This window comes from Scyliorhinus torazame, chromosome 26, assembly GCF_047496885.1.
Source record: "Scyliorhinus torazame isolate Kashiwa2021f chromosome 26, sScyTor2.1, whole genome shotgun sequence".
Lineage (NCBI taxonomy): Eukaryota > Metazoa > Chordata > Chondrichthyes > Carcharhiniformes > Scyliorhinidae > Scyliorhinus > Scyliorhinus torazame.
The window spans coordinates 24,988,615-25,015,397 of record NC_092732.1 but is presented as its reverse complement, the minus strand read 5'-3'; the positions used below and the strand labels follow the sequence as shown (position 1 = coordinate 25,015,397).

Below are 26,783 nucleotides of genomic sequence, written 5' to 3'. Positions count from 1 at the left end.
CAAACACTCCCAGGACAGGTACAGCACGGGGTTAGATACAGAGTAAAGCTCCTCCTACACTGTCCCCATCAAACACTCCCAGGACAGGTACAGCACGGGGTAAGATACAGATTAAAGCTCCGTCTACACTGTCCCCATCAAATACTTCCAGGACAGGTACAGCACGGGATTAGATACAGAGTAAAGCTCCCTCTGCACTGTCCCCATCAAACACTCCCAGGACAGGTACAGCACGGGGTTAGATACAGAGTAAAGCTCCCTCTACACTGTCCCCATCAAACCCTCCCAGGACAGGTACAGCACGGGGTTAGATACAGAGTAAATCTCCCTCTACACTGTTCCCATCAAACACTCCCAGGATAGGTACAGCACGTGGTTAGATACAGATTAAAGCTCCCTCTACACTGTCCCCGTCAAACACTCCCAGGACAGGTACAGCACGGGGTTAGCTACAGAGTAAAGCTCCCTCTACTCTGTCCCCATCAAACACTCCCAGGACAGGTACAGCGCCGGGTTAGATACAGAGTAAAGCTCCCTCTACACTGTCCCCATCAAACACTCCCAGGACAGGTAAAACACGGGGTTAGATACAGAGTAAAGCTCCCTCTACACTGTCCCCATCAAACACTCCCAGGAGAGGTACAACACGGGGTTAGATACAGAGTAAAGCTCCCTCTACACTCTCCCCATCAAACACTCCCAGGCAGGTACAGCACGGGGTTAGATACAGAGTAAAGCTCCTGCTACACTGTCCCCATCAAACACTCCCAGGACAGGTACAGCACGGGGTTAGATACAGAGTAAAGCTCCTTCTACACTGTCCACATCAAACACTCCCAGGACACGTTTAGCATGGGGTTAGATACAGAGTAAAGCTCCTTCGACACTGTCCCCATCAAACACTCCCAGGACAGGTACAGCACGGGGTTAGATACAGAGTAAAGCTCCCTCTACACTGTCCCCATCAAACACTCCCAGGACAGGTACAGCACGGGGTTAGATACAGAGTAAAGCTCCTCCTTCACTGTCCCAATCAAACACTCCCAGTCCAGGTACAGCACGGGGTTAGATACAGAGTAAAGCTCCTTCTACACTGTCCCCATCAAACACTCCCAGGACACGTATAGCATGGGGTTAGATACAGAGTAAAGCTCCTTCGACACTGTCCCCATCAAACACTCCCAGGCCAGGTACAGCACGGGGTTAGACACAGAGTAAAGCTCCTTCTACACTGTCCCCATCAAACACTCCCAGGACAGGTACAGCACGGGGTTAGATACAGAGTAAAGCTCCCTCTACACTGTCCCCATCAAACACTCCCAGGCCAGTTACAGCAAGGGGTTAGATACAGAGTAAAGCTCCCTCTACACTGTCCCCATCAAACACACCCAGGACAGGTACAGCACGGGGTTAGATACAGAGTAAAGCTCCCTCTACACTGTCCCCATCAAACACTTCCAGGACAGGTACAGCACGGAGTTAGATACAGAGTAAAGCTCCCTCTGCACTGTCCCCATCAAACACTCCCAGGACAGGTACAGCACGGGGTTAGATACAGAGTAAAGCTCCCTCTACACTGTCCCCATCAAACCCTCCCAGGTCAGGTACAGCACAGGGTTAGATACAGAGTAAATCTCCCTCTACACTGTCCCCGTCAAACACTCCCAGGACAGGTACAGCACGGGGTCAGCTACAGAGTAAAGCTCCCTCTACACTGTACCCATCAAACACTCCCAGGACAGGTACAGCACGGGGTTAGATACAGAGTAAAGCTCCTCCTACACTGTCCCCATCAAACACTCCCAGTCCAGGTACAGCACGGGGTTAGATACAGAGTAAAGCTCCTTCTACACTGTCCCCATCAAACACTCCCAGGACACGTATAGCATGGGGTTAGATACAGAGTAAAGCTCCTTCGACACTGTCCCCATCAAACACTCCCAGGCCAGGTACAGCACGGGGTTAGACACAGAGTAAAGCTCCTTCTACACTGTCCCCATCAAACACTCCCAGGACAGGAACAGCACGGGGTTAGATACAGAGTAAAGCTCCCTCTACACTGTCCCCATCAAACACTCCCAGGCCAGTTACAGCATGGGGTTAGATACAGAGTAAAGCTCCCTCTACACTGTCCCCATCAAACACACCCAGGACAGGTACAGCACGGGGTTAGATACAGAGTAAAGCTCCCTCTACACTGTCCCCATCAAACACTTCCAGGACAGGTATGTCATCATTGGCTACAGGAATAGTACCAGAGGACTGGAGGACAGCAAATGTGGTCCCTTTGTTCAAAAAGGGGAGCAGAGACAACCCCGGCAACTATAGACCTGTGAGCCTCACGTCTGTAGTGGGTAAAGTCTTGGAGGGGATTATAAGGGACAAGATTTATAATCATCTAGATAGGAATGATATGATCAGGGATAGTCAGCATGGCTTTGTGAAGGGTAGGTCATGCCTCACAAACCTTATTGAGTTCTTTGAGAAGGTGACTGAACAGGTAGACGAGGGTAGAGCAGTTGATGTGGTGTATATGGATTTCAGCAAAGCGTTTGATAAGGTTCCCCACGGTAGGCTATTGCAAAAAATACGGAGGCTGGGGATTAAGGGTGATTTAGAGATGTGGATCAGAAATTGGCTAGCTGAAAGAAGACAGAGGGTGGTGGTTGATGGGAAATGTTCAGAATGGAGTACAGTCACAAGTGGAGTACCACAAGGATCTGTTCTGGGGCCGTTGCTGTTTGTCATTTTTATCAATGACCTAGAGGAAGGCACAGAAGGGTGGGTGAGTAAATTTGCAGATGATACTAAAGTCGGTGGTGTTGTCGATAGTGTGGAAGGATGTAGCAGGTTACAGAGGGATATAGATAAGCTGCAGAGCTGGGCTGAGAGGTGGCAAATGGAGTTTAATGTAGAGAAGTGTGAGGTGATTCACTTTGGAAGGAATAACAGGAATGCGGAATATTTGGCTAATGGTAAAGTTCTTGAAAGTGTGGCTGAGCAGAGGGATCTAGGTGTCCATGTACATAGATCCCTGAAAGTTGCCACCCAGGTTGATAGGGTTGTGAAGAAGGCCTATGGAGTGTTGGCCTTTATTGGTAGAGGGATTGAGTTCCGGAGTCGGGAGGTCATGTTGCAGCTGTACAGAACTCTGGTCCGGCCGCATTTGGAGTATTGCGTACAGTTCTGGTCACCGCATTATAGGAAGGACGTGGAGGCTTTGGAGCGGGTGCAGAGGAGATTTACCAGGATGTTGCCTGGTATGGAGGGAAAATCTTATGAGGAAAGGCTGATGGACTTGAGGTTGTTTTCGTTGGAGAGAAGAAGGTTAAGAGGAGACTTAATAGAGGCATACAAAATGATCAGGGGGTTGGATAGGGTGGACAGTGAGAGCCTTCTCCCGCGGATGGATATGGCTGGCACGAGGGGACATAACTTTAAACTGAGGGGTAATAGATATAGGACAGAGGTCAGAGGTAGGTTCTTTACACAAAGAGTAGTGAGGCCGTGGAATGCCCTACCTGCTACAGTAGTGAACTCGCCAACATTGAGGGCATTTAAAAGTTTATTGGATAAACATATGGATGATAATGGCATAGTGTAGGTTAGATGGCTTTTGTTTCGGTGCAACATCGTGGGCCGAAGGGCCTGTACTGCGCTGTATTGTTCTATGTTCTATGTTCTAGGTACAGCACGGAGTTAGATACAGAGTAAAGCTCCCTCTGCACTGTCCCCATCAAACACTCCCAGGACAGGTACAGCACGGGGTTACATACAGAGTAATGCTCCCTCTACACTGTCCCCATCAAACCCTCCCAGGTCAGGTACAGCACGGGGTTAGATACAGAGTAAATCTCCCTCTACACTGTCCCCATCAAACACTCCCAGGATAGGTACAGCACGGGGTTAGATACAGAGTAAAGCTCCCTCTACACTGTCCCCGTCAAACACTCCCAGGACAGGTACAGCACGGGGTCAGCTACAGAGTAAAGCTCCCTCTACACTGTACCCATCAAACACTCAAGGACAGGTACAGCACGGGGTTAGATACAGAGTAAAGCTCCTCCTACACTGTCCCCATCAAACACTCCCAGTCCAGGTACAGCACGGGGTTAGATAAAGAGTAAAGCTCCTTCTACACTGTCCCCATCAAACACTCCCAGGACACGTATAGCATGGGGTTAGATACAGAGTAAAGCTCCTTCGACACTGTCCCCATCAAACACTCCCAGGCCAGGTACAGCACGCTGTTAGACACAGAGTAAAGCTCCTTCTACACTGTCCCCATCAAACACTCCCAGGACAGGTACAGCACGGGGTTAGATACAGAGTAAAGCTCCCTCTACACTGTCCCCATCAAACACTCCCAGGACAGGTACAGCACGGGGTTAGATACAGAGTAAAGCTCCTCCTACACTGTCCCCATCAAACACTCCCAGGACAGGTACAGCACGGGGTAAGATACAGATTAAAGCTCCCTCTACACTGTCCCCATCAAATACTTCCAGGACAGGTACAGCACGGGATTAGATACAGAGTAAAGCTCCCTCTGCACTGTCCCCATCAAACACTCCCAGGACAGGTACAGCACGGGGTTAGATACAGAGTAAAGCTCCCTCTACACTGTCCCCATCAAACCCTCCCAGGACAGGTACAGCACGGGGTTAGATACAGAGTAAATCTCCCTCTACACTGTTCCCATCAAACACTCCCAGGATAGGTACAGCACGTGGTTAGATACAGATTAAAGCTCCCTCTACACTGTCCCCGTCAAACACTCCCAGGACAGGTACAGCACGGGGTTAGCTACAGAGTAAAGCTCCCTCTACTCTGTCCCCATCAAACACTCCCAGGACAGGTACAGCGCCGGGTTAGATACAGAGTAAAGCTCCCTCTACACTGTCCCCATCAAACACTCCCAGGACAGGTAAAACACGGGGTTAGATACAGAGTAAAGCTCCCTCTACACTGTCCCCATCAAACACTCCCAGGAGAGGTACAACACGGGGTTAGATACAGAGTAAAGCTCCCTCTACACTCTCCCCATCAAACACTCCCAGGCAGGTACAGCACGGGGTTAGATACAGAGTAAAGCTCCTGCTACACTGTCCCCATCAAACACTCCCAGGACAGGTACAGCACGGGGTTAGATACAGAGTAAAGCTCCTTCTACACTGTCCACATCAAACACTCCCAGGACACGTTTAGCATGGGGTTAGATACAGAGTAAAGCTCCTTCGACACTGTCCCCATCAAACACTCCCAGGACAGGTACAGCACGGGGTTAGATACAGAGTAAAGCTCCCTCTACACTGTCCCCATCAAACACTCCCAGGACAGGTACAGCACGGGGTTAGATACAGAGTAAAGCTCCTCCTACACTGTCCCAATCAAACACTCCCAGTCCAGGTACAGCACGGGGTTAGATACAGAGTAAAGCTCCTTCTACACTGTCCCCATCAAACACTCCCAGGACACGTATAGCATGGGGTTAGATACAGAGTAAAGCTCCTTCGACACTGTCCCCATCAAACACTCCCAGGCCAGGTACAGCACGGGGTTAGACACAGAGTAAAGCTCCTTCTACACTGTCCCCATCAAACACTCCCAGGACAGGTACAGCACGGGGTTAGATACAGAGTAAAGCTCCCTCTACACTGTCCCCATCAAACACTCCCAGGCCAGATACAGCATGGGGTTAGATACAGAGTAAAGCTCCCTCTCCACTGTCCCCATCAAACACACCCAGGACAGGTACAGCACGGGGTAAGATACAGAGTAAAGCTCCCTCAACACTGTCCCCATCAAACACTTCCAGGACAGGTACAGCACAGAGTTGGATACAGAGTAAATCTCCCTCTGCACTGTCCCCATCAAACACTCCCAGGACAGGTACAGCACGGGGTTAGATCCAGAGTAAAGCTCCCTCTACACTGTCCCCATCAAACCTTCCCAGGTCAGGTACAGCACGGGGTTGGATACAGAGTAAATCTCCCTCTACACTGTCCCCATCAAACACTCCCAGGATAGGTACAGCACGGGGTTAGACACAGAGTAAATCTCCTTCTACACTGTCCCCATCAAACACTCCCAGGACAGGTACAGCACGGGGTTAGATACAGAGTAAAGCTCCCTCTACACTGTCCCCATCAAACACTCCCAGGCCAGGTACAGCATGTGGTTAGATACAGAGTAATGCTCCCTCTACACTGTCCCAATCAAACACTCCCAGGACAGGTACAGCACGGGGTTAGATACAGAGTAAAGGTCCCTCTACACTGTCCCCATCAAATACTTCCAGGACAGGTACAGCACGGGGTTAGATACAGAGTAAAGCTCCCTCTGCACTATCCCCATCAAACACTCCCAGGACAGGTACAGCACGGGGTTAGATACAGAGTAAAGCTCCCTCTACACTGTCCCCATCAAACCCTCCCAGGACAGGTACAGCACGGGGTTAGATACAGAGTAAATCTCCCTCTACACTGTTCCCATCAAACACTCCCAGGATAGGTACAGCACGTGGTTAGATACAGATTAAAGCTCCCTCTACACTGTCCCCGTCAAACACTCCCAGGACAGGTACAGCACGGGGTTAGCTACAGAGTAAAGCTCCCTCTACTCTGTCCCCATCAAACACTCCCAGGACAGGTACAGCGCCGGGTTAGATACAGAGTAAAGCTCCCTCTACACTGTCCCCATCAAACACTCCCAGGACAGGTAAAACACGGGGTTAGATACAGAGTAAAGCTCCCTCTACACTGTCCCCATCAAACACTCCCAGGAGAGGTACAACACGGGGTTAGATACAGAGTAAAGCTCCCTCTACACTCTCCCCATCAAACACTCCCAGGCAGGTACAGCACGGGGTTAGATACAGAGTAAAGCTCCTGCTACACTGTCCCCATCAAACACTCCCAGGACAGGTACAGCACGGGGTTAGATACAGAGTAAAGCTCCTTCTACACTGTCCCCATCAAACACTCCCAGGACACGTTTAGCATGGGGTTAGATACAGAGTAAAGCTCCTTCGACACTGTCCCCATCAAACACTCCCAGGACAGGTACAGCACGGGGTTAGATACAGAGTAAAGCTCCTCCTACACTGTCCCCATCAAACACTCCCAATCCAGGTACAGCACGGGGTTAGATACAGAGTAAAGCTCCCTCTACACTGTCCCCATCAAACACTCCCAGGACAGGTACAGCACGGGGTTAGATACAGAGTAAAGCTCCTCCTACACTGTCCCAATCAAACACTCCCAGTCCAGGTACAGCACGGGGTTAGATACAGAGTAAAGCTCCTTCTACACTGTCCCCATCAAACACTCCCAGGACACGTATAGCATGGGTTTAGATACAGAGTAAAGCTCCTTCGACACTGTCCCCATCAAACACTCCCAGGCCAGGTACAGCACGGGGTTAGACACAGAGTAAAGCTCCTTCTACACTGTCCCCATCAAACACTCCCAGGACAGGTACAGCACGGGGTTAGATACAGAGTAAAGCTCCCTCTACACTGTCCCCATCAAACACTCCCAGGCCAGATACAGCATGGGGTTAGATACAGAGTAAAGCTCCCTCTCCACTGTCCCCATCAAACACACCCAGGACAGGTACAGCACGGGGTAAGATACAGAGTAAAGCTCCCTCAACACTGTCCCCATCAAACACTTCCAGGACAGGTACAGCACAGAGTTGGATACAGAGTAAATCTCCCTCTGCACTGTCCCCATCAAACACTCCCAGGACAGGTACAGCACGGGGTTAGATACAGAGTAAAGCTCCCTCTACACTGTCCCCATCAAACCTTCCCAGGTCAGGTACAGCACGGGGTTGGATACAGAGTAAATCTCCCTCTACACTGTCCCCATCAAACACTCCCAGGATAGGTACAGCACGGGGTTAGATACAGAGTAAAGCTCCCTCTACACTGTCCCCGTCAAACACTCCCAGGACAGGTACAGCACGGGGTCAGCAACAGAGTAAAGCTCCCTCTACACTGTCCCCATCAAACACTCCCAGTCCAGGTACAGCACGGGGTTAGATACAGAGTAAAACTCCTTCTACACTGTCCCCATCAAACACTCGCAGGACACGTATAGCATGGGGCTAGATACAGAGTAAAGCTCCTTCTGCACTGTCCCCATCAAACACTCCCAGGACACGTATAGCATGGTGTTAGATACAGAGTAAAGCTCCCTCTACACTGTCCCCATCAAACACTCCCAGGACAGGTACAGCGCCGGGTTAGATACAGAGTAAAGCTCCCTCTACACTGTCCCCATCAAACACTCCCAGGACAGGTAAAACACGGGGTTAGATACAGAGTAAAGCTCCCTCTACACTGTCCCCATCAAATACTCCCAGGAGAGGTACAACACGGGGTTAGATACAGAGTAAAGCTCCCTCTACACTCTCCCCATCAAACACTCCCAGGACAGGTACAGCACGGTGTTAGATACAGAGTAAAGCTCCTCCTACACTGTCCCCATCAAACACTCCCAGGCCAGGTACAGCACGAGGTTAGATACAGAGTAAAGCTCCTTCGACACTGTCCCCATCAAACACTCCCAGGGAAGGTACAGCACGGGGTTAGATACAGAGTAAAGCTCGTCCTACACTGTCCCCATCAAACAGTCCCAGTCCAGGTACAGCACGGGGTTAGATACAGAGTAAAGCTCCCTCGACACTGTCCCCCATCAAACACTCCCAGGACAGGTACAGCTCGGGGTTAGATACAGAGTAAAGCTCCTTCTACACTGTCCCCATCAAACACTCCCAGGAGACGTATAGCATGGGGTTAGATACAGAGTAAAGCTCCCTCTACACTCTCCCCATCAAACACTCCCAGGCAGGTACAGCACGGGGTTAGATACAGAGTAAAGCTCCTGCTACACTGTCCCCATCAAACACTCCCAGGACAGGTACAGCACGGGGTTAGATACAGAGTAAAGCTCCTTCTACACTGTCCCCATCAAACACTCCCAGGACACGTTTAGCATGGGGTTAGATACAGAGTAAAGCTCCTTCGACACTGTCCCCATCAAACACTCCCAGGACAGGTACAGCACGGGGTTAGATACAGAGTAAAGCTCCTCCTACACTGTCCCCATCAAACACTCCCAATCCAGGTACAGCACGGGGTTAGATACAGAGGAAGGCTCCCTCTACACTGTCCCCATCAAACACTCCCAGGATAGGTACAGCACGGGGTTAGATATAGAGTAAAGCTCCTCCGACACTGTCCCAATCAAACACTCCCAATCCAGGTACAGCACGGGGTTAGATACAGAGTAAAGCTCCTTCTACACTGTCCCCATCAAACACTCCCAGGACAGGTACAGCACGGGGTTAGACACAGAGTAAAGCTCCTTCTACACTGTCCCCATCAAACACTCCCAGGACAGGTACAGCACGGGGTTAGATACAGAGTAAAGCTCCCTCTACACTGTCCCCATCAAACACTCCCAGGCCAGATACAGCTTGGGGTTAGATACAGAGTAAAGCTCCCTCTCCACTGTCCCCATCAAACACACCCAGGACAGTTACAGCACGGGGTACGATACAGAGTAAAGCTCCCTCAACACTGTCCCCATCAAACACTTCCAGGACAGGTACTGCACAGAGTTGGATACAGAGTAAATCTCCCTCTACACTGTCCCCATCAAACACTCCCAGGACAGGTACAGCACGGGGTTAGATACAGAGTAAAGCTCCCTCTACACTGTCCCCATCAAACCTTCCCAGGTCAGGTACAGCACGGGGTTAAATACAGAGTAAATCTCCCTCTACACTGTCCCCATCAAACACTCCCAGGATAGGTACAGCACGGGGTTAGATACAGAGTAAAGCTCCCTCTACACTGTCCCCGTCAAACACTCCCAGGACAGGTACAGCACGGGGTCAGCTACAGAGTAAAGCTCCCTCTACACTGTCCCCATCAAACACTCCCAGTCCAGGTACAGCACGGGGTTAGATACAGAGTAAAACTCCTTCTACACTGTCCCCATCAAACACTCCCAGGACACGTATAGCATGGGGTTAGATACAGAGTAAAGCTCCTTCTACACTGTCCCCATCAAACACTCCCAGGACACGTATAGCATGGTGTTAGATACAGAGTAAAGCTCCCTCGACACTGTCCCCATCAAACACTCCCAGGACAGGTACAGCGCCGGGTTAGATACAGAGTAAAGCTCCCTCTACACTGTCCCCATCAAACACCCCCAGGACAGGTAAAACACGGGGTTAGATACAGAGTAAAGCTCCCTCGACACTGTCCCCATCAAACACTCCCAGGACAGGTACAGCACGGGGTTAGATACAGAGTAAAGCTCCTTCTACACTGTCCCCATCAAACACTCCCAGGAGACGTATAGCATGGGGTTAGATACAGAGTAAAGCTCCTTCGACACTGTCCCCATCAAACACTCCCAGGCCAGGTACAGCACGGGGTTAGACACAGAGTAAAGCTCCTTCTACACTGTCCCCATCAAACACTCCCAGGACAGGTACAGCATGGGGTTAGATACAGAGTAAAGCTCGTCCTACACTGTCCCCATCAAACACACCCAGGACAGGTACAGCACGGGGTACGATACAGAGTAAAGCTCCCTCAACACTGTCCCCATCAAACACTTCCAGGACAGGTACAGCACAGAGTTGGATACAGAGTAAATCTCCCTCTGCACTGTCCCCATCAAACACTCCCAGGACAGGTACAGCACGGGGTTAGATACAGAGTAAAGCTCCCTCTACACTGTCCCCATCAAACCTTCCCAGGTCAGGTACAGCACGGGGTTAGATACAGAGTAAATCTCCCTCTACACTGTCCCCATCAAACACTCCCAGGATAGGTACAGCACGGGGTTAGATACAGAGTAAAGCTCCCTCTACACTGTCCCCGTCAAACACTCCCAGGACAGGTACAGCACGGGGTCAGCTACAGAGTAAAGCTCCCTCTACACTGTCCCCATCAAACACTCCCAGTCCAGGTACAGCACGGGGTTAGATACAGAGTAAAACTCCTTCTACACTGTCCCCATCAAACACTCCCAGGACACGTATAGCATGGGGTTAGATACAGAGTAAAGCTCCTTCTACACTGTCCCCATCAAACACTCCCAGGACACGTATAGCATGGTGTTAGATACAGAGTAAAGCTCCCTCGACACTGTCCCCATCAAACACTCCCAGGACAGGTACAGCGCCGGGTTAGATACAGAGTAAAGCTCCCTCTACACAGTCCCCATCAAACACTCCCAGGACAGGTAAAACACGGGGTTAGATACAGAGTAAAGCTCCCTCTACACTGTCCCCATCAAATACTCCCAGGAGAGGTACAACACGGGGTTAGATACAGAGTAAAGCTCCCTCTACACTCTCCCCATCAAACACTCCCAGGACAGGTACAGCACGGTGTTAGATACAGAGTAAAGCTCCTCCTACACTGTCCCCATTAAACACTCCCAGGCCAGGTACAGCACGAGGTTAGATACAGAGTAAAGCTCCTTCGACACTGTCCCATCAAACACTCCCAGGGAAGGTACAGCACGGGGTTAGATACAGAGTAAAGCTCGTCCTACACTGTCCCCATCAAACAGTCCCAGTCCAGGTACAGCACGGGGTTAGATACAGAGTAAAGCTCCCTCGACACTGTCCCCATCAAACACTCCCAGGACAGGTACAGCACGGGGTTAGATACAGAGTAAAGCTCCTTCTACACTGTCCCCATCAAACACTCCCAGGAGACGTATAGCATGGGGTTAGATACAGAGTAAAGCTCCTTCGACACTGTCCCCATCAAACACTCCCAGGCCAGGTACAGCACGGGGTTAGACACAGAGTAAAGCTCCTTCTACACTGTCCCCATCAAACACTCCCAGGACAGGTACAGCACGGGGTTAGATACAGAGTAAAGCTCCCTCTACACTGTCCCCATCAAACACTCCCAGGCCAGTTACAGCATGGGGTTAGATACAGAGTAAAGCTCCCTCTACACTGTCCCCATCAAACACACCCAGGACAGGTACAGCACGGGGTTAGATACAGAGTAAATCTCCCTCTACACTGTCCCCATCAAACACTCCCAGGATAGGTACAGCACGGGGTTAGATACAGAGTAAAGCTCTCTCTACACTGTCCCCGTCAAACACACCCAGGACAGGTACAGCACGGGGTTAGATACAGAGTAAAGCTCCCTCTACACTGTCCCCATCAAACACTTCCAGGACAGGTACAGCACGGAGTTAGATACAGAGTAAAGCTCCCTCTGTACTGTCCCCATCAAACACTCCCAGGACAGGTACAGCACGGGGTTAGATACAGAGGAAAGCTCCCTCTACACTGTCCCCATCAAACCCTCCCAGGTCAGGTACAGCACGGGGTTAGATACAGAGTAAAGCTCCCTCTACACTGTCCCCGTCAAACACTCCCAGGACAGGTACAGCACGGGGTCAGCTACAGAGTAAAGCTCCCTCTACACTGTCCCCATCAAACACTCCCAGGACAGGTACAGCACGGGGTTAGATACAGAGTAAAGCTCCTCCTACACTGTCCCCATCAAACACTCCCAGTCCAGGTACAGCACGGGGTTAGATACAGAGTAAAGCTCCTCCTACACTGTCCCCATCAAACACTCCCAGTCCAGGTACAGCACGGGGTTAGATACAGAGTAAAGCTCCTTCTACACTGTCCCCATCAAACACTCCCAGGACACGTCTAGCATGGGGTTAGATACAGAGTAAAGCTCCTTCTACACTGTCCCCATCAAACACTCCCAGGACACGTATAGCATGGGGTTAGATACAGGGTAAAGCTCCCTCTACACTGTCCCCATCAAACACTCCCAGGACAGGTACAGCGCCGGGTTAGATACAGAGTAAAGCTCCCTCTACACTGTCCCCATCAAACACCCCCAGGACAGGTAAAACACGGGGTTAGATACAGAGTAAAGCTCCCTCTACACTGTCCCCATAAAATACTCCCAGGAGAGGTACAACACGGGGTTAGATACAGAGCAAAGCTCCCTCTACACTCTCCCCATCAAACACTCCCAGGACAGGTACAGCACGGGGTTAGATACAGAGTAAAGCTCCCTCTGCACTGTCCCCATCAAACACTCCCAGGGCAGGTACAGCACGGGGTTAGATACAGAGTAAAGCTCCTTCGACACTGTCCCCATCAAACACTCCCAGGGCAGGTACAGCACGGGGTTAGATACAGAGTAAAGCTCCCTCTACACTGTCCCCATCAAACATTCCCAGGACAGGTACAGCACGGGGTTAGTTACAGAGTAAAGCTCCCTCTACACTGTCCCCTTCAAACACTCCCAGGACAGGTACAGCACGGGGTTAGATACAGAGTAAAGCTCCCTCTGCACTGTCCCCATCAAACACTCCCAGGGCAGGTACAGCACGGGGTTAGATACAGAGTAAAGCTCCTTCGACACTGTCCCCATCAAACACTCTCAGGGCAGGTACAGCACGGGGTTAGATACAGAGTAAAGCTCCCTCTACACTGTCCCCATCAAACACTCCCAGGACAGGTACAGCACGGGGTTAGATACAGAGTAAAGCTCCTTCTACACTGTCCCAATCAAACACTCCCAGTCCAGGTACAGCACGGGGTTAGATACAGAGTAAAGCTCCTTCTACACTGTCCCCATCAAACACTCCCAGGACACGTATAGCATGGGGTTAGATACAGAGTAAAGCTCCTTCGACACTGTCCCCATCAAACATTCCCAGGACAGGTACAGCACGGGGTTAGATACAGAGTAAAGCTCCTTCTACACTGTCCCCATCAAACACTCCCAGGACACGTATAGCATGGGGTTAGATACAGAGTAAAGCTCCTTCGACACTGTCCCCATCAAACATTCCCAGGACAGGTACAGCACGGGGTTAGTTACAGAGTAAAGCTCCTTCTACACTGTCCCCATCAAACACTCCCAGGACAGGTACAGCACAGGGTTAGATACAGAGTAAAGCTCCCTCTACACTGTCCCCATCAAACACTCCCAGGACAGGTACAGCACGGGGTTAGATACAGAGTAAAGCTCCCTCTACACTGTCCCCATCAAACCCTCCCAGGACAGGTACAGCACGGGGCTAGATACAGAGTAAACCTCCCTCTACACTGTCCCCATCAAACACCCCCAGGACAGGGACAGCACAGGGTTAGATACAGAGTAAAGCTCCCTCTACACTGTCCCCATTGATGTGTTGGGTGCTCTGCTACACAGACGAACCAACACGGTTGCGGATGGTACAACTCAGTTTTATTACTAATTATATTTACAGTGGTAAACTGGTTACTGAGGTTCGATCATAACCCTTGAATCTGTGGACCTATTCCGAACACTATCTTGGAGTGGCACTCAGCACATGGTGGATGTCTGAGTGGCTTGCTGTGAGCTCTGTGCCCTGAGCTGTCTCCTGCTGGAATCAGCGGGAAGTGTCGTGTTCCCCGTTTTATAGTGTGTATACTCTTGCCTGTGATTGGCTGTGGTATTGTGTGTGTATTGATTGGTCCGCTGATCTGTCCATCAGTATGTATGTATGTTTGCACAATGATGTTTATCTGAATATCATGACATCCCCCCTTTTTTACAAGAACATGTGCCTCTGTGGTTATAGATAGAGATGTGTACTGAGTGCAGCTGAATGTGTGTGTGTGCAATATCTACAGCATGTACATGGGGCTAAACTATATACAAGGGGCGATGTCGGGTGTGGCATAGCAACGAGGTTGTACCATAAACAAAAGACAGGGAAATGTTGAATGTCAAAACGAACTCCTGTAACGACAAGGAAACATAGAAACATATTAACACAGTGGTATGATACATCAGTGAGTTCAATGTGCAAACAGGCTCATAAGTCCAGTCTAGTAGGTGGGCGACAAATTCGGGTTGACCGCCTCAAGGGTGGGTCAGGATCCACCGGCTGAGGAATGGGCCTGGCCACGGGCGACGACGGAACGGGCATGGTGGCAGGAAGCTCCACGAAGTCGACATCAGGAACAACAGGAGGGCGCGGTGTCGGTGTAGGTTCCGTAGCGAGCGTGGAAGCAGGCGAAGAGCCCGGCGACTGCGCCTACGAACGGATCCATCAGGCATGCGTACCAGGAACAAGCGGGGAGCCACGCGTCGGAGAACTTCGGCAGTTGCCGACCAGCCACCGTCTGGTCGGTGAATGCGGACGTTGTCTCCAGGGGCCAGGGCGGGAAGATCAGTTGCCCGTGTGTCATATGCCCTCTTCTGGCGACCACGCTGCAGTTGCATCCTGTGCAGTACCGGAGCATGGTCTGTTGTTGGTGCCAGGATGGAAGGCACAGTGGTTCTGAGGGCGCGACCCATCAGTAGCTGTGCTGGTGAGAGACCCGTGGCTAGTGGGGCCGAGCGATAGGCCAGCAGGGCGAGGTAGAAGTCCGATCCGGCAGCAGCCGCCTTGCAGAGGAGCCGCTTGGCAATGTGAATGCCCTTCTCCGCCTTTCCATTGGACTGGGGATGCAGAGGGCTGGACGTCACGTGTGTGAAGCCATACGAGGCAGCAAAGGACGACCATTCCTGGCTGGCGAAACAGGGCCCATTGTCCGACATGACAGTCATCGGAATGCCGTGGTGAGCGAAGGTGTCTTTGCAGGCCCCGATGACAGCAGACAACGTCAGATCGTGCAGGCGTATGACTTCTGGGTAGTTTGAAAAGTAATCAATGATGATTACATAGTCCATGCCAAGCGCGTGAAACAGGTCGACACCCACCTTCGCCCAGGGGGACGTCACCAGCTCATGGGGCAGAAGCGTCTCAGGAGGTTGCGCCGGCTGAAATCTTTGGCAGGTTGGGCAGTTGATCACCATGTTGGCAATATCGTCACTGATGCCCGGCCAGTATACCGCCTCTCGGGCCCTCCGTCTGCACTTCTCGACCCCCAAGTGGCCTTCGTGTATTTGATCGAGAACCAGCTGGCGCATGCTGTGCGGAATCACAATCCGGTCCAGCTTCAGAAGGATCCCATCAATGACGGCTAGGTCGTCCCGTACATTGTAGAACTGCGGGCACTGCCCTTTGAGCCACCCTCCCGTCATGTGGCGCATCACTCGCTGCAGAAGGGGGTCGGCCGCAGTCTCTGCGCGTATACGGGCCAGACTGGAGTCGTCAGCCGGCAGATTTGCCGATGTGAAAGCCACCTGCGCCTCGACCTGACAGACGAACCCCTCCGCAGCTGGCGGCGTGCTCACTGCTCTCGATAGGGCATCCGCCACGATGAGGTCCTTCCCTGGAGTGTAGACCAGTTGGAAGTCGTACCTCCTGAGTTTCAGTAGGATGCGCTGGAGGCGAGGGGTCATCTCGTTCAGGTCCTTATGTACGATGCTGACCAGGGGACGATGGTCAGTCTCAACGGTAAACTGGGGGAGACCATACATGTAGTCGTGGAACTTGTACACCCCGGTTAGCAAGCCCAGGCACTCCTTTTCGATCTGCGCGTAGCGCTGTTCTGTGGGGGTCATGGCGCGCGAGGCATGGGCGACTGGGGCCCATGACACAGTGTCATCCCGCTGTAGGAGTACCGCCCCAATGCCGGACTGGCTGGCATCAGTCAAAATGTTAGTGTCACAAGATGTGTCAAAAAACGCCAAGACAGCCTTCTTGTCTGCCGGCTGCGGCATGGCTGTGATGGTGCTCACCTTGTCTGCATCAGGACGGACCTCTGACCGGGAAATGTGGTCCCCCAGGAACTTCAGCTCGGTTTGGCCGAAAGAACACTTGGCTCGGTTGAGGCGCAGGCCGTTTTCTCGTATCCGCGCAAAGACGCGCTGGAGACGATTGATGTGCTCCCGTGGTGTGGTGGACCAGATGATGACGTCGTCAACGTAGACGCGCACCCCTTCGATGCCCTCTTTCCATGATCCTGTGAAAGACCTCAGATGCCGAGATGATGCCAAATGGCATTCGGCTGTAGCAGAACCTGCCGAAAGGGGTGTTGAAGGTGCACAGCTTCCTGCTGGACTGGTCCAGTTGAATCTGCCAAAAACCCTTCGAGGCATCCAGTTGTGTGAAGATTTTAGCCCTGGCCATTTCGCTTGTGATCTCTTCCCGTTTGGGTATGGGGTAGTGTTTCCTCATTATGTTGTTGTTGAGGTCTTTGGGGTCAATACAGATACGGAGTTCGCCGGAGGGCTTCTTGACACACACCATGGAGCTGACCCACGGCGTGGGCTCCGTGACCCGGGATAGGACCCCTTGGTCCTGGAGATCCTGCAGCTGCTGTTTGAGGCGGTCTTTGAGTGGCGCTGGGACCCTGCGAGGTGCGTGAATGACCGGGGTGGCGTCCGGTTTGAGTCGTATTCTGTAGGTATAGGGCAGTGTGCCCATGCCCTCGAATGCCCCCTGGTTGTGGGTGAGGAGCGATTGGAGCTGTGCCCTGAATTCTGCATCCGGGAAGTCTGATGTGCCTTCTGGAGCGTGGACTCGTTGCAGGAGGTGGAGAACCTTGCATGCCTGTGCGCCCAGCAGGGAGTCCTTTGATGATCCAACTATCTCGAAGGAGAGTGTGGCCGTGTGTGTGTTGTGTGTCACCTGGAGCTGGCAGGATCCCATGGCCGGGATAACGTTCCCGTTGTAGTCGACCATCTTGCAACGGGATGGCCAAATTGGTGGTCTGACCTTCATGGCGTAGAAGGCTGACCATGCTGTGAGGTTGGCGGAGGCGCCAGTGTCCAGACGGAATGTTATCGGTGATCGGTTGACCGTTAGGGTGGCACACCATTCATCACCCGGATTGACGTTGTTCACTGGCACCGGCTGGTGGGTCCTGTCCGGAGACATCCGGTTCCCATCAATGACCGCAACACGGAAGGCGTCCCGGTCGTCTGTGTCACTGGTCTGGATATCGTCTGGGCACGACTCGGAGTACGGGGGCTGAATGGTCCGCACGTCCCTGCGAGGCTGGCGGAATTGGGGAGCGTTGGTAGGTTGAGCTGCTCGACAGCAGGCAGCGTAGTGGCCCATCTTGCCACAGTGGAGGCATTGTCGGTTATTTGCCGGACATTGCCACTTTAAATGTGCGGCTCCGCAGTTGCTGCACGTCGTGATGTCATGGCGTTCGTTGCGTCGAGCGCCTGCGCATCACTTCCCTCTGCGTCAACGTCTTTTTTGGCGCGCACAAACGCGGGAGTCCGCGGAAAGCGCGCAAAATGGCCGCCCTCGTCCGGGCCGCGGGCCGGGAGGAACACGATCGCCTGGACCCGTTCGGCCTCGCTGGACCCCTGCCTCTCCGATCCGGCCGTGTAGGACGCCTGCCTCTCCGATCCGGCCGCGTAGGACCCCTGCCTCTCCGATCCGGCCGCGTAGGACGCCTGCCTCTCCGATCCAGCCGCGTAGGACCCCTGCCTCTCCGATCCGGCCACGTAGGACCCCTGCCTCTCCGATCCGGCCGCGTAGGACCCCTGCCTCTCCGATCCGGCCGCGTAGGACCCCTGCCTCTCCGATCCGGCCGTGTAGGACGCCTGCCTCTCCGATCCGGCCGTGTAGGACCCCTGCCTCTCCGATCCGGCCGTGTAGGACGCCTGCCTCTCCGATCCGGCCGCGTAGGTCCCCTGCCTCTCCGATCCGGCCGCGTAGGACCCCTGCCTCTCCGATCCGGCCGTGTCGGATCCCTGCCTCTCCGATCCGGCCACGTAGGACCCCTGCCTCTCCGATCCGGCCGTGTCGGATCCCTGCCTCTCTGATCCGGCCACGTAGGACCCCTGCCTCTCCGATCCGGCCCCGTAGGACGCCTGCCTCTCCAATCCAGGCCGCGTAGGACCCCTGCCTCTCCGATCCGGCCGCGTAGGACCCCTGCCTCTCCGATCCGGCCGTGTAGGACGCCTGCCTCTCCAATCCAGGCCGCGTAGGAACCCTGCCTCTCCGATCCGGCCGCGTAGGACCCCAGCCTCTCCGATCCGGCCGCGTAGGACCCCTGCCTCTCCGATCCGGCTGTGTAGGACCCCAGCCTCTCCGATCCGGCTGTGTAGGACCCCAGCCTCTCCGATCCGGCCGCGTAGGACGCCTGCCTCTCCGATCCGGCCGTGTAGGACGCCTGCCTCTCCGATCCGGCCGTGTAGGACCCCTGCCTCTCCGATCCGGCCGTGTAGGACGCCTGCCTCCCCGATCCGGCCACGTAGGACCCCTGCCTCTCCGATCCGGCCGCGTAGGACCCCTGCCTCTCCGATCCGGCCACGTAGGACCCCTGCCTCTCCGATCCGGCCACGTAGGACGCCTGCCTCTCCGATCCGGCCTCGTGGGACCCCTGCCTCTCCGATCCGGCCACGTAGGACGCCTGCCTCTCCGATCCGGCCTCGTGGGACCCCTGCCTCTCCGATCCGGCCGCGTAGGACCCCTGCCTCCCCGATCCGGCCGTGTAGGACGCCTGCCTCTCCGATCCGGCCGCGTAGGACGCCTGCCTCTCCGATCCGGCCGCGTAGGACCCCTGCCTCTCCGATCCGGCCGTGTAGGACCCCTGCCTCTCCGATCCGGCCGCGTAGGACCCCTGCCTCTCCGATCCGGCCGTGTAGGACGCCTGCCTCTCCGATCCTGCCGCGTAGGACCCCTGCCTCTCCGATCCGGCCGTGTAGGACCCCTGCCTCTCCGATCCGGCCGTGTCGGACCCCTGCCTCTCCGATCCGGCCACGTAGGACCCCTGCCTCGCCGATCCGGCCACGTAGGACCCCTGCCTCTCCGATCCGGCCGCGTAGGACACCTGCCTCTCCGATCCGGCCGTGTAGGACCCCTGCCTCTCCGATCCGGCCACGTAGGACCCCTGCCTCACCGATCCGGCCGCGTAGGACCCCTGCCTCTCCGATCCGGCCACGTAGGACCCCTGCCTCCCCGATCCGGCCGCGTAGGACGCCTGCCTCTCCGATCCGGCCGTGTAGGACCCCTGCCTCTCCGATCCGGCCACGTAGGACCCCTGCCTCTCCGATCCGGCCGCGTAGGACCCCTGCCTCTCCGATCCGGCCACGTAGGACCCCTGCCTCCCCGATCCGGCCGAGTAGGACCCCTGCCTCTCCGATCCGGCCGTGTAGGACCCCTGCCTCTCCGATCCGGCCGCGTACGACCCCTGCCTCCCCGATCCGGCCGCGTAGGACCCCTGCCTCCCCGATCCGGCCGCGTAGGACCCCTGCCTCTCCGATCCGGCCTCGTAGGACGCCTGCCTCCCCGATCCGGCCGCGTAGGACCCCTGCCTCTCCGATCCGGCCTCGTAGGACGCCTGCCTCCCCGATCCGGCCACGTAGGACGCCTGCCTCTCCGATCCGGCTGCGTAGGACCCCTGCCTCTCCGATCCGGCCACGTAGGACGCCTGTCTCTCCGATCCGGCCGCGTAGGACGCCTGTCTCTCCGATCCGGCCACGTAGGACCCCTGCCTCTCCGATCCGGCTGCGTAGGACGCCTGCCTCTCCGATCCGGCCGTGTAGGACCCCTGCCTCTCCGATCCGGCTGCGTAGGACGCCTGCCTCTCCGATCCGGCCGTGTAGGACCCCTGCCTCTCCGATCCGGCCGTGTAGGACCCCTGCCTCTCCGATCCGGCCGCGTAGGACCCCTGCCTCTCCGATCCGGCCTCGTAGGACCCCTGCCTCTCCGATCCGGCCGTGTAGGACCCCTGCCTCTCTGATCCGGCCGCGTAGGACCCCTGCCTCTCCGATCCGGCCGTGTAGGACGCCTGCCTCTCCGATCCGGCCGCGTAGGACCCCTGCCTCTCCGATCCGGCCGCGTAGGACGCCTGCCTCTCCGATCCGGCCGCGTAGGACCCCTGCCTCTCCGATCCGGCCGCGTAGGACCCCTGCCTCTCCGATCCGGCCGCGTAGGACGCCTGCCTCTCCGATCTGGCCGCGTAGGACCCCTGCCTCTCCGATCCGGCCGCGTAGGACGCCTGCCTCTCCGATCCGGCCGCGTAGGACGCCTGCCTCTCCGATCCGGCCGCGTAGGACCCCTGCCTCTCCGATCCGGCCGTGTAGGACGCCTGCCTCTCCGATCCGGCCGTGTAGGACCCCTGCCTCTCCGATCCGGCCACGTAGGACCCCTGCCTCTCCGATCCAGCCGCGTAGGACCCCTGCCTCTCCGATCCAGCCGCGTAGGACGCCTGCCTCTCCGATCCGGCCGCGTAGGACCCCTGCCTCTCCGATCCGGCCGCGTAGGACCCCTGCCTCTCCGATCCGGCCACGTAGGACCCCTGCCTCTCCGATCCGGCCGCGTAGGACGCCTGCCTCTCCGATCCGGCCGCGTAGGACCCCTGCCTCTCCGATCCGGCCGCGTAGGACCCCTGCCTCTCCGATCCGGCCGCGTAGGACCACTGCCTCTCCGATCCGGCCGCGTAGGACCCCTGCCTCTCCGATCCGGCCGCGTAGGACGCCTGCCTCTCCGATAAGGCCGCTTGGAACTGGGAGTAGCGGCTGGCCGCGTTTTCATGAAGGACACAGGCTTCGATGGCGGAGGCTCGGGTGAGGCCTTTAATTTGCAGGAGCTGCTGTCGTAGGGAGCCCGAGGTGACCCCAAAAACAATCTGGTCCCGAATCATTGAATCGGAGGTGGTGTCGTAACCGCAGGACTGCACGAGGATACGGAGATGCGTAAGGAAGGATTGAAAGGGCTCATCCTTACCCTGCAGGCGCTGCTGGAAGAGATACCTCTCGAAACTCTCGTTGACCTCGACGCTGAAGTGCTGCTCGAGTTTGACAAGGACCGTCTTGTACTTGGCTGCGGCAGGCTGACGGTGTCCATGGCGCAGGATGGCGGATTCCTGAGGATTCGTAGGTAGGTCCCACAGTTACCGGGTTCCAAACCTGGTACTATGATGTGTCGGGTACTCTGCTACACAGACGAACCAACACGGTTGCAGATGGTACAACTCAGTTTTATTATTAACATTCATTTACAGCAGTGGTAAACTGGTTAATGAGGTTCGATCATAACCCTTGAATCTGTGGACCTATTCCGAACACTATCTTGGAGTGGCACTCAGCACATGGTGGATGTCTGAGTCGCTTGCTGTGAGCTCTGTGCCCTGAGCTGTCTCCTGCTGGAATGAGCGGGAAGTGTCGTGTTCCCCGTTTTATAGTGTATATCCACTTGCCTGTGATTGGCTGTGGTGTTGTGTGTGTATTGATTGGTCCGTTGATCTGTCCATCAGTATGTATGTATGTTTGCACCATGATGTTTATCTGAATATCATGACACCCATCAAACACTCCCAGGACAGGTACAGCACGGGGTTAGATACAGAGTAAAGCTCCCTCCACACTGTCCCCATCAAACACTCCCAGGACAGGTACAGCATGGGGTTAGATACAGAGTAAAGCTCCCTCTACACTGTCCCCATCAAACACTCCCAGGACAGGTACAGCACGGGGTTAGATACAGAGTAAAGCTCCCTCTACACTGTCCCCATCAAACACTCCCAGGACAGGTACAGCACGGGGTTAGATACAGAGTAAAGCTCCCTCTACACTGTCCCCATCAAACACTCCCAGGACAGGTACAGCACGGGGTTAGATACAGAGTAAAGCTCCCTCTACACTGTCCCCATCAAACACTCCCAGGACAGGTACAGCACGGGGTTAGATACAGAGTAAAGCTCCCTCAGTTGGGCACACTGGATAAGTGGAGCTTGTTCAAGGATGAGCTACTGCCTGTTCTTGATAAGTATGTACCGGTCAGGCAGGGAGGAAGGCGTCGAGCGAGCGAACCGTGGTTTACCAAGTAAGTGGAATCTCTTGTTAAGAGGAAGAAGGAGGCCTATGTGAAGATGAGGTGTGAAGTTTCAGTGGGGACGATGGATAGTTACAAGGTAGCGAGGAAGGATCTAAAGAGAGAGCTAAGACGAGCAAGGAGGGGACATGAGAAGTATTTGGCAGGAAGGATCAAGGAAAACCCAAAAGCTTTCTATAGGTATGTCAGGAATAAGCAAATGACTAGGGAAAGAGTCGGACCAGTCAAGGACAGGGATGGGAAATTGTGTGTGGAGTCTGAAGAGATAGGCGAGATACTAAATGAATATTTTTCGTCAGTATTCACTCAGGAAAAAGATAATGTTGTGGAGGAGAATGCTGAGACCCAGGCTATTAGAATAGATGGCATTGAGGTACGTCGGGAAGAGGTGTTGGCAATTCTGGACAGGCTGAAAATAGATAAGTCCCCGGGGCCTGATGGGATTTATCCTAGGATTCTCTGGTAGGCCAGGGAAGAGATTGCTGGACCTTTGGCTTTGATTTTTATGTCATCATTGGCTACAGGAATAGTGCCAGAGGACTGGAGGATAGCAAATGTGGTCCCTTTGTTCAAAAAGGGGAGCAGAGACAACGCCGGCAACTATAGGCCGGTGAGCCTCACGTCTGTAGTGCGTAAAGTCTTGGAGGGGATTATAAGAGACAAGATTTATAATTATCTAGACAGGAATAATATGATCAGGGATAGTCAGCATGGCTTTGTGAAGGGTAGGTCATGTCTCACAAACCTTATCGAGTTCTTTGAGAAGGTGACTGAACAGGTAGACGAGGGTAGAGCAGTTGATGTGGTGTATATGGATTTCAGTAAAGCGTTTGATAAGGTTCCCCACGATAGGCTATTGCAGAAAACACGGAGGCTGGGGATTGAGGGTGATTTAGAGATGTGGATCAGAAATTGGCTAGCTGAAAGAAGACAGAGGGTGGTGGTTAATGGGAAATGTTCAGAATGGAGTTCAGTTACAAGTGGCGTACCACAAGGATCTGTTCTGGGGCCGTTGCTGTTTATCATTTTTATCAATGACCTAGAGAAAGGCGCAGAAGGGTGGGTGAGTAAATTTGCAGAGGACACTAAAGTCGGTGGTGTTGTCGATAGTGTGGAAGGATGTAGCAGGTTACAGAGGGATATAGATAAGCTGCAGAGCTGGGCTGAGAGGTGGCAAATGGAGTTTAATGTAGAGAAGTGTGAGGTGATTCACTTTGGAAGGAATAACAGGAATGCGGAATATTTGGCTAATGATAAAGTTCTTGAAAGTGTGGATGAGCAGAGGTATCAGGTGTCCATGTACATAGATCCCTGAAAGTTGCCACCCAGGTTGATAGGGTTGTGAAGAAGGCCTATGGAGTGTTGGCCTTTATTGGTAGAGGGATTGAGTTCCGGAGTCGGGAGGTCATGTTGCAGCTGTACAGAACTCTGGTACGGCCGCATTTGGAGTATTGCGTACAGTTCTGGTCACCGCATTATAGGAAGGACGTGGAGGCTTTGGAGCGGGTGCAGAGGAGATTTACCAGGATGTTGCCTGGTACGGAGGGAAAATCTTATGAGGAAAGGCTGATGGACTTGAGGTTGTTTTCGTTGGAGAGAAGAAGGTTAAGAGGAGACTTAATAGAGGCATACAAAATGATCAGGGGGTTAGATAGGGTGGACAGTGAGAGCCTTCTCCCGCGGATGGAAATGGCTGGCACGAGGGGACATAACTTTAAACTGAGGGGTAATAGATATAGGACAGAGGTCAGAGGTAGGTACTTTACGCAAAGAGTAGTGAGGCCGTGGAATGCCCTACCTGCTACAGTAGTGAACTCGCCAACATTGAGGGCATTTAAAAGTTTATTGGATAAGCATATGGATGATAATGGCATAGTGTAGGTTAGATGGCTTTTGTTTCGGTGCAACATCGTGGGCCGAAGGGCCTGTACTGCGCTGTATCGTTCTATGTTCTATGTACACTGTCGCCATCAAACACTCCCAGGACAGGTACAGGACAGGGTTAGATACAGAGTAAAGCTCCCTCTACACTGTCCCCATCAAACACTCCCAGGACAGGTACAACACGGGGTTAGATACAGAGTAAAGCTCCCTCTCCACTGTCCCCATCAAACACTAACAGGACAGGTACAGCACAGGTTTAGATACAGAGTAAAGCTCCCTCTGCACTGTCCCCATCAAACACTCCCAGGACAGGTACAGCACGGGGTTAGATACAGAGTAAAGCTCCCTCTACACTGTCCCCATCAAACACTCCCAGGACAGGTACAGCACGGGGTTAGATACAGAGTAAAGCTCCCTCTACACTGTCCCCATCAAACACTCCCAGGACAGGTACAGCACGGGGTTAGATACAGAGTAAAGCTCCCTCTACACTGTCCCCATCAAACACTCCCAGGACAGGTACAGCACGGGGTTAGATACAGAGTAAAGCTCCCTCTACACTGTCCCCATCAAACACTCCCAGGACAGGTACAACACGGGGTTAGATACAGAGTAAAGCTCCCTCTCCACTGTCCCCATCAAACACTAACAGGACAGGTACAGCACAGGTTTAGATACAGAGTAAAGCTCCCTCTGCACTGTCCCCATCAAACACTCCCAGGACAGGTACAGCACGGGGTTAGATACAGAGTAAAGCTCCCTCTACACTGTCTCCATCAATCACTCCCAGGACAGGTACAGCACGGAGTTAAATACAGAGTAAAGCTCCCTCTACACTGTCCCCATCAAACACTCCCAGGACAGGTACAGCACGAGGTTAGATACAGAGTAAAGCTCCCTCTACACTGTCCCCATCAAACACTCCCAGGACAGGTACAGCACGGGGTTAGATACAGAGTAAAGCTCCTTCTAGACTGTCCCCATCAAACACTCCCAGGACAGGTACAACACGGGGTTAGATACAGAGTAAAGCTCCCTCTCCACTGTCCCCATCAAACACTAACAGGACAGGTACAGCACAGGTTTAGATACAGAGTAAAGCTCCCTCTGCACTGTCCCCATCAAACACTCCCAGGACAGGTACAGCACGGGGTCAGATACAGAGTAAAGCTCCCTCTACACTGTCTCCATCAATCACTCCCAGGACAGGTACAGCACGGAGTTAAATACAGAGTAAAGCTCCCTCTACACTGTCCCCATCAAACACTCCCAGGACAGGTACAGCACGAGGTTAGATACAGAGTAAAGCTCCCTCTACACTGTCCCCATCAAACACTCCCAGGACAGGTACAGCACGGGGTTAGATACAGAGTAAAGCTCCTTCTACACTGTCCCCATCAAACACTCCCAGGACAGGTCCACCCCGGGGTGAGAAGCTGCTCCTTATCTGCAGGGTTTGAGGTTCCTCGCTCCCTGAACCCACCGTCCTGCAGCATCCCCCAAGGATCGCCGGGTTTGAAATGCTGTCTTCCCATTGGCTGCGCTGTGTGTTGCCTTGCAGTGGTTTGGGAATCTGGTGACGCTGGATTGGTGGAACGACCTGTGGCTGGACGAAGGGGCGGCCACTTACTTCAGCTACCAGGGCTGCAACTTCGTCAACCCCGATTGGCTCGCGGTGAGTCCCAAATATCACGGAGAAGACGGCACAATAGACCCGACATCATGACTGGGGGCTTTATCACAATCCCCCCGCAGAGAATGAGCCCATTGGGCCCATCGCGTGGGTACTAGCTCTGTGCAAGAATTTAACAACCATCCCAAATTCGAACAGGGCTGGGACTCACTCGACTCAGTGAGGATGAATTAATAATCTTTATTGTCGCCCTAAGTTTACATTAACGCTGCAATGAGGTTACTGTGAAAATCCCCTCGTCGCCACATTCCGGCGATGTTCGGATACACAGGGGGAGAATTCGGAATGTCCAATTCACCCAACAAGCGCGTCTTTCGGGACTTGTGGGAGGAAGCCGGAGCGCCCGGAGGAAACCCCCCGCAGACACGGGGAGAAGGTGCAGACTCCGCACAGACCGTGACCCCAAGCCGGGAATCGAACCTGGGACCCTGGAGCTGTGAAGCCACAGTGCTAAC

At 53.9% G+C, this 26,783-nt stretch overlaps 2 protein-coding genes across 2 annotated transcripts in view; both read left to right on the top strand.

The window, feature by feature from the left end:
- Positions 1-26,783, top strand: part of LOC140402849 (NAD(P)H-hydrate epimerase-like) — a 923,606-nt gene that overhangs the window by 130,520 nt on the left and 766,303 nt on the right. The gene's annotated exons all lie outside the window — the stretch shown is intronic.
- LOC140402854 (aminopeptidase Ey-like) overlaps positions 1-26,783 on the top strand; it is a 325,234-nt gene that overhangs the window by 129,499 nt on the left and 168,952 nt on the right. Inside the window, exon 6 of the mRNA XM_072490479.1 lies at positions 26,197-26,310. Within this exon, the coding sequence (XP_072346580.1) occupies positions 26,197-26,310 (114 nt within the window). The remainder of the gene's footprint in view (positions 1-26,196; positions 26,311-26,783) is intronic.